General features: G+C 47.4%; 1 protein-coding gene across 1 annotated transcript in view; it reads left to right on the forward strand.

The window, feature by feature from the left end:
• The window catches only part of LOC310707294 (cytochrome P450 2J2-like), a 32,545-nt gene extending 21,401 nt beyond the window's left edge, over positions 1-11,144 (forward strand). Inside the window, exons 7-9 of the mRNA XM_083504310.1 lie at positions 3,252-3,439; positions 3,923-4,064; positions 10,373-11,144. Of these exons, the coding sequence (XP_083360436.1) occupies positions 3,252-3,439; positions 3,923-4,064; positions 10,373-10,560 (518 nt within the window). The 3' untranslated portion in view covers positions 10,561-11,144. The remainder of the gene's footprint in view (positions 1-3,251; positions 3,440-3,922; positions 4,065-10,372) is intronic.
• Positions 11,145-12,642: the final 1,498 nt, after the last annotated feature.

Consider the following 12,642-nt stretch of genomic DNA (forward strand, 5'->3'; position numbering starts at 1 on the left):
CGCCTCCAGACATTCACACAGGACCGTCACCGCCTTCACTAGTTCTGATTTGAAAGAGAGGTAGAGCTGGGTATCATCTGCATACTGATGAACACCCAGCCCAAACCTCCTGATCATCTCTCCCAGCGGCTGCATGTAGATGTTGAAAAGCATGGGGGAGAGGACAGAACCCTGAGGTACCCCACAAGTGAGAGCCCTGGGGTCTGAACACTCATCCCCCACCATCACTTTCTGAACACGGCCCAGGAGGAAGGAGCGGAACCACTGTATGACAGTACCCCCAGCTCCCAGCCCCTCAAGACAGTCCAGAAGGATGTTATGGTCGATGGTATCAAACGCCGCTGAGAGATCCAGCAGAACTAGGAAACAGCTCTCACCTTTGTCCCTAGCCCGCCGGAGATCATCAACCAGTGCGACCAAGGCAGTTTCAGCCCCGTGATGAGGCCTGAATCCCGACTGGAAGGGATCTAAATGGTCCGCTTCTTCCAGGCGTGCCTGGAGTTGTTCAGCAACCACTCGCTCAATCACCTTGCCGAAGAATGGAAGATTTGAGACTGGGCGATAGTTGGCCATCGTGGCCGCATCTAAAGATGGTTTTTTAAGAAGCGGTTTAATAACCGCCTCTTTCAGCGGGTCTGGGAAGGCTCCCTCACGGAGGGAAGCATTCACCACCCCACGAAGCCCATCGCCCAGCCCTTCCCGGCTAGCTTTTATAAGCCAGGATGGGTAAGGATCAAGGAGACAGGTGGTTGGTTTCACTCGTCCAAGCAGCCTGTCCACATCCTCAGAGGTAACAGATTGGAATTGATCCCACGCAATTTGTCTAGACAGGACTCTAGCACTCTCCCGCCCCGGCCCTGCTCCCACGGTGGCGTCTACCTCTTCCCAAATCTGAGCGACTTTATCTGCAAAAAACTTTGCAAAATCATTGCAGGAGATCATGTGGCCCGTACTGGGCCCCGATGTAGCAGGTGGTTCCGCTAAATTGCGGACCACCTGAAAAAGTCTCCTGCTGCTGTTTTCTGCAGATGCAATAGAGGCGGTGAAGAAAGCCTTCTTCGCCGTCGCTACCACCACTTGGTAGGCTCGACATTGAGCTCTAACCTGTGTCCGGTCAGCTTCAGAATGGGTCATCCGCCACCGGTGCTCTAGCCGTCTCAACGATTGTTTCATTGCCCTCAGATCCGTGGAAAACCACGGGGCTGTCCGGGCTCCATGCAATCGGAGAGGGCGCTTCGGAGCCAATCAGTCAATAGCCCTGGATAACTCCACATTCCAGCGGGCCACCAGGGAATCAGCTGAAAGGCCATCAACATGGGATAAAGCATCCCCTACCGCTCTCTGGAAACCATTTGGATCCATTAAGTGGCAGGGGCGGACCATCCGAATCGGTCCCACCTCCCTGCAGAGGGGAAGGGTCGCGGAGAAGTCAAATTGCACCAGGAAGTGGTCTGACCAAGGCACTTCTTTTGTTTCGCTTTTACTTAGTGTCAGAACACCAACATCCATGGAGGTAAACACCAGGTCCAAGGCATGTCCACGGCTATGGGTTGGGCCAGACTTATTCAGGGACAGCCCCATGGATGCCATGCTTTCCACGAAGTCCCGAGCGGCCCCTTGTAAGGTCGTGTTGGCATGGATATTAAAATCCCCTAGGACAACCAAACTAGGTGTCTCCAGGAGAACATCCGCCACGACCTGAAGCAGCTTGGGCAGGGAATCCTTGGTGCAGCGGGGAAGTTGGTACACCAAAAGGAATCCTGTACTGCCCCTATTGGCCAACTTCCAGAACATGCACTCAGAGAACTGAGTCTTCCCAATAGGACGCCTGGTGCAAACTAATGACTTCCTAAAAATCACTGCAACCCCCCCTCCCCGCCAAAAGGCCTGGGTTGCTGTGCGTAAGAGAAACCTGGTGGACAAGCAGCGGCAAGGACAGGCCCATCTGCTTCATCCAACCAAGTCTCTGTTACACATGCCAGGTCAAATCCTCCATCCATGATCAAATCATGGATGGCAGTGGTATTATGAATCATTGACCTTGCATTGCACAGCAGCACCTTCAGGTTATGTGGGTATCCCTTGCTGATTCTAGTATCCGTCCGGTCAGGACCAGACCCGGAGGCAGGGATAGTCCTCAGACAACGACTAAACCTGCCTCCTCTGTGCATTGCCATGAGTTTCATGGCAATGCTCTGTCATTTGTCATAAGGAAGCCTGCAATAGTAGGGTTGGAAGGGACCCCAAGGGTCTTCTAATACAACCCCCTGCAATGCAGGAATCAACACATTCCCCCCTCCAGTTTGATACCATACCACAACCTGTACTTGTTTTGTTTTGCAAATCTGCTAGCAGTTTCTTTATGCAGCAAATGTACAAGAATGCCCCTGCTGTGAGATAAGTGACTGAGCCTCATTCCTGCCTCTCCATGCTCCATTACATGAGGGATGTGGGTGGCACTGTAGTCTAAAGCACTGAGCCTCCAGGGATTGCTGAGTAGAAGGTTGGCAGTTCGAATCCATAAGGTGAGCTCCTGTTGCTCTGTCCCAGCTTCTGCCAACGTAGCAGTTCGAAAGCATGCCAGTGTAAGTAAACAGGAAATATTGAGGGCTGGGGGTGGAGGATGAATATATGACAGCCTTTGATCCCAGCCCTTCAGCAAATCCAGACAGTTCTGGCAACCAGAAACTACTGAGATGAGCTTCTCTTTCAACCTTTTCTTACCTGGGATCTAGAGTGGGGAAGAACCATATAGACTGACTTAAACTCTTTGGAGGACGAGGTGGGCTTTGAATGCAAGAACCTGGGACTCATTCACAGAGATTTATGGAATATGTTCTAGGGCAGGGGTCTGCAACCTTTAAGACAAAAAGAGCCATTTGGACCCATTTCCGAAGGAAAAGAACCTGGTAGCCGCAAAACCATCACGACATTTAAAGCATGCGCGCCGCTGCCCTCCGATCTGACAGCGGGCGGGAAGGTGACGTCGGGACGGTGCGTGACTAACACACGCACCGCTCCCATGCGACATCACAGCCAGTACAGCGCCCGCCACAGTGGGGAGTGTCGGGGCACACAATGCGCCTTCTCCCCTCGCTAGTATCCGCCCCGGAGCCGCAGCAAAGGTGTAAAAGAGCCACATGCGGCTCCGGAGCCGTGGGTTGCAGACCCCTGTTCTAGGGAAATAAATGTCCATCTGAAATAAAATGCAGTATTCACAATAAACCTTCTGTTTCCATCATTCTCTTCAGATAAAATGCACAAGGAAATAGAAGATGTCATAGGTTCTGCTCACTCAATCTGCTATCAAGATAAGAAGAAACTGCCCTACACCAATGCTGTGATTCATGAAATACTGCGCTTTAAATACGTCAGTTTTTTGGGGTTCCCTAGGCAATGTACAAAGAATTTTAAGCTCCGTGGTTTTCTCATTCCCAAGGTATAACAGTGTGATACAGCTGCACTCCTGTAGCCCAAGTGTAAAGAGCAGCAGAAGGTTTCATATTGAGAGATGCAGCCAGCCGTACAGGAACTTCCTGACTAGTCAAAAATCTGAAGGGCAAGAACAGGAGCTCCATCTGCAGACATGTTTCACCATCAACAAGTGCCATTCCATGGGGCAATTGTGGCAGGGGAGGAGCATGTAGTGGCCAGAAGTCTCCGCCTGGTTGTGAGCTTTCATTTTAAAACAGGTGGGGGAAAGTCCTCTTGTGTTCCTGCCTGTACAGAAAGTTTTTACAGTGATGAATACAAAGCCACCCACCAAAATAATAAGAATAAGAATAAGAATAAGAATAAGAATAAGAATAAGAATAAGAATTCAGATCAGTCTCTGCAATGATTAGTCTTGGGATAGTGTGGGACAATTAAAAAAAAAGTATTGATATGAATGCATTCCAAGTCTCTTGTTTCTTATTTGCAGGGGACTATTATTGTTCCCGATCTACGCTCTGTTCTTCTTGATCCAACACGATGGGAGACACCTGCAGAGTTCAACCCAAATCATTTTTTGGACAAGGATGGACAATTCGTGAACAGAGAAGAATATCTGCCATTTGGTGCAGGTAAATGCAGAAGACCAAGCTATGTTGTGATCTGTACATGTGCTTACTGGTCTGCTTCCAGGAAATGACATGAGCTGCAGCACTTGAGGGAGTGGGCCAGAGCAGAAGGAGCATCTTTCTGGCTGGAGTGGCACTGCTGGTCAGCAGAATGGGGCAAGGCACTAGCAAGTTAAGGGGATCTCTAGGTTGGTGGCTTGGGACCAGAGCCATAGCTAGGTGATCTTGCGCCCTTGACAGAACTGTCCAGATTGCGCTCCCTTGTTGTTGTTGTTTAGTCGTTTAGTCATGTCCGACTCTTCGTGACCCCATGGACCAGAGCACGCCTGGCACTTCTGTTTTCCACTTCCTCCCGCAGTTTGGTCAAACTCATGCTGGTAGCTTCAAGAACACCATCCAACCATCTCATCCTCTGTCGTCCCCTTCTCCTTGTGCCCTCCATCTTTCCCAACATCAGGGTCTTTTCCAGGGAGTCTTCTCTTCTCATGAGGTGGCCAAAGTCTTGGAGCCTCAGCTTCACAATCTGTCCTTCCAGTGAGCCCTCAGGGCTGATTTCCTTAAGAATGGATACGTTTGATCTTCTTGCACTCCATGGGACTCTCAAGAGTCTCCTCCAGCACCATAATTCAAAAGCATCAATTCTTCAGCGAACAGCCTTCTTTATGGTCCAGCTCTCACTTCCATACATCACTACTGGGAAAACCATAGCTTTTACTATACAGACCTTTGTTGGCAAGGTGATGTCTCTACTTTTTAAGATGCTGTCCAGGTTTGTCATTGCTTTTCTCCCAAGAAGCAGGCATCTTTTAATTTCGTGGCTGCTGCCACCATCTGCAGTGATCAGTGCGCTCCCTAGCCATGGACAAATTAGCTCTTCTTTCTGCCTCTCCTCCACCCTACCCTGTGCCATTCAATTCCCCACACACTTCACCTTGTATTGAATTCTTTCCCAGAAAATACAATATTTAATTTATTATGTCTTAATAAAAGGTTTGAGGAAAGCAAATGGCATTTAGATGGCAGTTGACAGTTTTTTTAATGTAATTAAGTGGTAAAACAGTATACAGATAGGCCTAAATGAAATGTAGAAAAATATCATACTGATTTATTTCACAATGATAACTTTATATTATAATACTATATGATGTAAAACGGCATTGCTTTCACAGTATCTGTGTTATTTGGTTGATATAAATAAGAAAACTATTAATATTATTCACAAGTCACGTTACAAGTTCTTATTCAACGCTGGCTTCAAGTAGGAATCTCCTCAATGAAGTCTCATGTGATTAGAACTTTATTTTTCTAGCTTTAATCGAAGAAGACTCAGTAATAATTTCATCAAAGTCGGTTTTTGATGCTAGTTCATACTATAAGAGGTGTGACAAAAATGTTAGGCTAAAAAGCAGCTCTAACAGAGAGCTTGCAAAATGCCTAAGTTAAAAATGAATTGCACAACACTATTGTAGACATACTTCCAACTCTTCAAAAGAAAAGAACTGTTGTTAACACAGATAAAACATTTACCTAGATAATTTCTGACAGTCTGTGATACTTCACATAACAAAGCAGACCAAAGTACTACTAAAGTATGCAATTCGTGTAAATCACCTGAAGTGTCTGTCAGTATGTAATTTAGGGGCACTCTCCAAATGCATATACGGTACTTGACCACCTCAACTAAAAGTGCTACAAATTCTGCAAACCTCCAGCTATCGGTTTATTGTACATTTACTATATATGTAGCACATTTAGCTTACAGAGTCCTTGGCTGTGTGCTTCACTAATCTTGAAAATTAGTGCGATGGATTCACTAAAACAAACAAAAAATAAATCCAATTTTAGAATCAGGGAAATTGAAGGTTGAGAGACGTTGGTTTTCCCAGTTGGTGGACAATCTTTCTAAGTCTGGGAGAAAATAACAAATAGAAAATAAGAAATAGAAACAGAAAATAAATAGTCAGCTTTTAATAAACATGTTTTTTCACGTTGGTTTTCCCAGTTGGTGGACAATCTTTCTAAGTCTGGGAGAAAATAAGAAATAGAAAATAAGTAATAGAAACAGAAAATAAATAGTCAGATTTTAATAAACATGTGGTGTTTTTTTCATTGAGATATATACATATGGAATAACAAATTGTTTCAGTAACTTTTGTTTCCAGAATATGTGTAGATGGATGGTATAAGACAAGGGTTTAGGAAACTGAGCTCAACTATTTCCACAGATATGCTTGGGTCTTGGGATATTGGCTTGGGGCTTGACTGACCTGATTATTGCAAGGATATTTGTGGATTAGATTCACAGTATTCAAGTGCTAAATAATGACTACAGATATCATTGGTTCAATAGGCACTGAGTATTCAGCAAGTTTGAAAACATCTGATCAGACCAGACCTGCTTTGCTTTTGTAGGCTCTTCAGATGCTGTTGGACTACAACACCCATCATCCCTGCCTTTGGCTGTGCTATCTGGGCCTGATGGGAGTTGGAACCCACCAACATCTGGGGGCCACCTTAGATTCTAAGGCATGAACATGGCTTTTCAGAAACATATAGGACTTTTATTCTCAAAAGATATTTTGCTTTCAGTGAATGTTTCATATTAAATTAGCTCATGCACATCAACAGAGTCTATGTTTCTCCCTCCTTCAGTGGAGCCATACTAGGACCCAGGATCACAGTCTATTCGTCTGAAAGAAACTCTGGACAGTAGTCAGCTCAGAGAAGGTCGACTGTTGACATTAATGGACCTGACTTAGTCATAGTCCTTCATTTTAATGGGTCTACTCTGAGTAAAGCTTCATTGACTACGAGCCTATTTTCAGCTCGAATTGTAAGCGTTGGACTCCCCCCTCCCTCTTTCCCTGTGCAAAGGCTATTCCACCTTGCAAAACAATATTTCTATTCACATCACATGAGGAAAAGCATAAACAGCTAGCATTGCCGTTTGCACTGTGCAATTCCATATAAATAGATTGCAGTCGGAAACAAAACCTTTCCCTTTCTCAGAAAGGCTACTGGATTGCCGATGAGCCTCCCTGCTTGGAATGTTTCATTTCAGAGAGGAGATTACGGGACTGATTTGCAAGTTAGCCAGTTGGCGCGAGGGCGCGTTTGTGCGTGTCCGCAGAATTCACACACAGAAGCATAATAACTTAACAATTGATGTTCAAGGCACTCTCTCCTCTCCCGCCTGTTCCTCTCCGCCCCCTTTTTTCTTTTCGTTCCCCATCCAAGCGCTCGATCCACCCTTGGAGTGAACGCCCTGCCCTGCCGGGCTGCTACCCTAAGGCAGTGTTTCCCAACCGGTGTTCCGCGGCACACTAGTGTGCCGCCGGACGTTGCCTGGTGTGCCGTGGGAGGGAGGCGGGCGAGTCGGGCTAATCCTCCAACGAGCTCCACCTCCAGACCCATTGCTCAAATCCTTTAACCCAGGAAGGCAGGAGGGCGGGGAGGGGGGGGGAGAAAGAGAAAAAAGAAAGGGTGGAAAAAAAGAAGGGGAAGAGAAAATATTTTTTTAAAAAAAGGAAAGAGAGGGAAAAAAGCGGACAATGAAGAGGGGCGGGGATTGGCAGGCAGCAGATAACTGGGGAGGGGGGCGCGGCTGGCGGCGGCTCAAGGCAGGAAGGGAGGAGCTGCCTTGCGGAGAGTCTTGGGCTGCAGAGATTTCCCTTCAGGAGCGCGGGAGGCCACGCCGTGGATGGGAATCTCCTCCTCCTCTTCCTCCTCCTCCTCCAGGAGAGAGGGTGGTCCACCCCACCGAGTCGGGTCTGCTCAAGCGTGGGAGCCTATAGTTAGAGCTCAACTCCTTTTCTTGCCTTCTCCGCCCCCCCCCGGAGCACATTTTCCTCGCCCCCCCAACCCCCGCATGTAGAATAGAAGCCCTCCAGCCTCCACGGTGCACAAACTCTCCCCTCTGCACCTTAAATCAGCGCTAATTGCGCCTGGACGCAGTATTGACTTCCGAGTAGGCCCCCTTCTCCCCCCCCCCCCAGTAGCACCTGACGTTGCTATTCGTATCATCAGGTTTGTTTGTTGATAATTTAATTGTTTTAAAAGCATCATAGTAAAGAGCTCTCTCCCACCCCCAGACCCTTGGGCAAAACAGAAACACACACATACACAAACACAGAGATTGAGCCCTGCAGGTTTTATGAAATGAATGGATTCTGAATGCCTGTTTCAGTGGCTTGTCCGCCTTAGGCTGCTGGGCCAGACACCTGTTACACGGTGCAGTCTGTAAGCTGTGAGCGCTGCTACCTGCCGCCGAGACCACTTAACGACAGTCTTGAAAGACCTACATTGGCTCCCAGTACCTTTCCGAGCACAAATCAAAGTGTTGGTGCTGACCTTTAAAGCCCTAAGCGGTTTCGGTCCAGTATACCTGAAGTAGCGTCTCCGCCACCATCGTTCAGCCCAGACACTGAGATCCAGTGCCAAGGGCCTTCTGGCAATTCCCTCACTGTGAAAAGTGAGGTTACAGGGAACCAGGCAGAGGGCCTTCTCGGTAGTGGCGCCCGCCCTGTGGAATGCCCTCCCATCAGACATCAAAGAGATAAACCAGTGTTTCCCAACCGGTGCGAGACGTTGCCTGGTGTGCCGTGGGAGGGAGGCGGGCGAGTCGGGCGGCGAGAGGCGGGGCGGCGGCGGCGAGGAGAGGCCGCCCAGCGCGGGGCTCTCGCCGTCTGCCTGCCTGGCTGCCTGAATGGCGCTGACGTCACGGGGCTGTAACGTGCCCCACATAGGCACACGCGGGGCAGCGAGCGAGCTCCCTCCCATATCCCATCGCCGCTCGCTTCGGCCGGCCTACTAGGCTGTCGCAGGCAGAAGGCATGCACGAGGTTTTCACGCCTTCGGGATTCCCTTCACGCCTTCCTCCTCCCGGGTCCTTGAGAGCGCGGGAAGCGGCAGCACGAGACCGGCGTTGAGCCTGGTAGGTATTGTGCTTGCCAAGGCAGTCATTTGGGAAATGAAAACTTGCAAAGCAAGCAACCAGTTCAATCTGAAGTACGTGTATGCTTAATATCCTGTATCTGAAACCTGTTCTGCCCCCTCCCCCACACTTGGTGCCATTTTCATCTACACATGCAGCAGAGTAAGTTGACCCTTAATAGTACCAATTCAGATGGCAGATGGGAGAATGACAGTGCTGAATGCTTTCCCATGTAGAACAGTCCCTGCAAATAAAAACCTAGCATATTTGGAAGAGGGATGCTAGCCTAACTATTACCTTCTATGCTGTTACTATTTTTTTATTTTTTTTTACATAAGTAAAAAGTGACCTTTCCCCATCTGGCATGGTGGTGTGCCTCGAGATTTTTTTCATGAAACAAGTGTGCCTTTGCCCAAAAAAGGTTGGGAAACACTGCCCTAAGGTAACGATTCAGCCATGCGATTTGAGCATGCATTCTTCAGAAGTCTCGCAAAAACCAGGAAGTGAGAAAGGCAGAGAGGTGGGTGAGAAAGTGAGAAAGGTGGAGGGGAGAGAAGCACTCTTAAGCAGCCAGGGAGGCAAGCAGCGTCCTGCTACTGGTGGCAGCATTCGCAGCAGCAGCAGGATCCCCTATGCCCGAGATTCCCAATGGTCCGTTCCAGCTGAGGTGGGAAAGCGAATGTGCTGTTTGAGGGACACGTGCTGTGCTCCTTTCCCCTCCGTACCCGCTGTGGTGCAGGGCTGCGAGAAACAGAAACCTGGCAGGACAGTTTGCTCATGGTCTTAATCTCTTTCTGCATTGCTGATTTGGGCAGTTGACCAAAGTTTTCCTTTAATTTTTTAAAATCAAGTTTTATTGAAAGTTTTCTACGTGAGACACAATAAAAACCATGCTAATCTAAAAGGGAAAATAGAAAGAAAAATAGGAAAGGAAGAAAAGATTGAAAAGAAATAAAGGAAATAACAGGGTCCTCTATCAAAATTAAATCTTCACCCTTATTCTGCACACAGAAAAGTGAGCCCTCCCAGTTCTCACTGGGAGCTAGACCCTCTTACACTGGCTTCTAGCCCTGGGAGATGCTCTCTGCCCTGCCCCTCCCACAGGACCCTTCATCTTCAATCCATCCTCTTCCCGAATGTATCTTCCTTGATATGAGATTGGGAACTTCAATTTACAGAACAAAACATAAGTATAGCAAGAAGAAAGAAAGGTTAGCACTGACCAGGCTAGAAAACTGACAGCAGCCTTGATGTTTTCCCTATCCTAACTATGTCTATTTTGCCAAAGTGTTATGCAGAATGATTATAGCTACAAAGCAATGAACATGGGAAAGTAAATTATTGCTCACTTGTTGCCTTCTTCTTGTCTCCTCTTCAGGGGCTCGCATTTGTTTGGGAATGCAGATGGCAAAGATCGAAATATTCATCTTCCTGACGATCCTGCTGAGGGCATTCAGTTTTCAGCTGCCAGAAGGAGTCAAAGAGCTCAATCAAAAGGCTATAATAGGGATTACAGCACATCCCCATCCTTATAAGCTCTGTGCAGTTCCCCGCTGCAGCACATAAGAAGATAGGAAAATATTAGGGGCTGCACCCCTGCTTCCTGCACTTGGTGACCCCTTGGCCACTCCTGACACATGAACCCCCTAGCATTCCCCCTTCCCTTCCCTTCCCTTCTCATCCCATGCAGCTACTGAGGTCTCTTTTCACCTTCGCAGCTCCATTTCTGAAGCCACTTCTCTCTTATCTTCTGCAGCTCTGCTTTGCATCCATTTCCCCCTTCACCGCATCTCCTCCTTTTCTTCAGGCCCTTTCATGCCCCTGCTTTCATCTTCATCCCTCTCCCAATGCCTCCTTACTCCCTCCTTTTTGACAACTTTCCTTTGCATCCCCATTCTTACTCTTGCTCCCTTTTCTCCTCCCCCTCCCCTTCCTTTTCTCAAATCTCCCTTACACACACATTCCCACACCTCCTCCCCTCTCCCTCTTCTGCAGCCCCCTTCTAACACCCCCCATGCTATGTTATTGTATCTTGAAGATGAGTAGACTCCTAAGAGCAAGGCTATCAGCTTCTCCAGTTGAAGAATGTTAAGTTTCTTTGATGGATACTGTACATGTGTGCTTGTTAATAAAATATCTCTTCTAAATCACTACATTGAAACCGGAACCTGGAACGCGGACCACGCAAGGTATCAGGAGTGAAATAGGTTGTGTGGAGGCACTATGCAATATTTGAAGGCTTCACATCCTTTATCACAGTTAAGGAATGGAAGGAGGAGAAGTTTGAAACAGACGTTCCCCTGACTTCCACTAGCCTTTCCTTCAATGGCAGAAGTTTGAGTAAATGGAGATGGTGGAAAACTGAGATAACTGTGGCTTTAGGAATAATGGAGGGATGGAGGAACACTGAGCAATTGGGGTGTGTGTGTGTGTATATAACATTTTAACAAGGAGAAACAGCAGAGATGGGTACGGAAGCAACCACCCAAAAGCTAAGAAAACAGAAGAATGAAATGGAAAGTGGAATTAAAGAGGACAAAGAGACTTTGGAGAACAATATGGATGAAGGATTTCCAGAACAGAAGGATGAAATGGTGGAGGTGGAGGCAACAGATGGTGTAATGAAGAAGTCATTCACAAAAGGTGACTAGAGGACTGAAACAGCCAAATGTCAGTGTTGTGATGTTGGAGGAGTGGAAGGAAGCCACCGATGAAGAGATGAAGAGACACCCTAAGCTGGAAGAGATAGAGTTGGAAGAGAAAGGAGTCTGCACACAACTTGGAGTGAATTTAGAGAGGAAAGCTATCAAACCTCTGGAACTTTTCTTGGAAAAAGAATGGAAGAAGTGTAAATGGAAGGGCTATTTTTTCCACCTTGCCAACAAAGGTCTGTATAGTTAAAGCCATGGTTTTCCCAGTAGTGATATATGGAAGTGATAGCTGGACCATAAAGAAGGCTGATCACCAAAGAATTGATGCTTTTGAATAATGGTGCTGGAGGAGACTCTTGAGAGTCCCATGGACTTCAAGAAGAACAAACCTATCCATTCTTAAGGAAGTCAGCCCTGAGTGCTCACTGGAAGGACAGATTGTGAAGTTGAGGCTCCAATACTTTGGCCACCTCATGAGAAGAGAAGACTCCCTGGGAAAGACCCTGATGTTGGGAAAGATAGAGGGCACAAGGAGAAGGGGACGACAGAGGACGAGATGGTTGGACAGTGTTCTCGAAGCTACAAACATGAGCCTGACCAAACTGCGGGAGGCAGTGGAAGACTGGAGTGCCTGGCATGATCTGGTCCATGGGGTCACGAAGAGTCGGACACGACTAAACGACTAAACAACAACAATTTTTTTCACAACCAAGATGGAAAATCACAGCAAACACAACGGGTTCAGGTTGTGTCCTTCAGAGCAGGAGAAATCAAGCTTGCTCCCTCTTCCAAGTGACAGCCCTGGAGATATTTGAAGATGGCTCTCATATCTCCTCTCAGTCTCCTCTTCTCCAAGATAAGGATGGGCAGATATTTCTATCCTGGTCTGCAACCCTTTAAGCAGAAATGCTAGAAATCGACCCTGGAATTTTAAGCATGCAAAGACTCTTTGCATCTTTCCTCATGCGCTGCTCAGAATCAGTCTATCATTTCGAAG

This window comes from Podarcis liolepis (assembly GCF_965112155.1).
Source record: "Podarcis liolepis genome assembly, chromosome: 5".
Taxonomy (NCBI): Eukaryota; Metazoa; Chordata; class Lepidosauria; order Squamata; family Lacertidae; genus Podarcis; species Podarcis liolepis.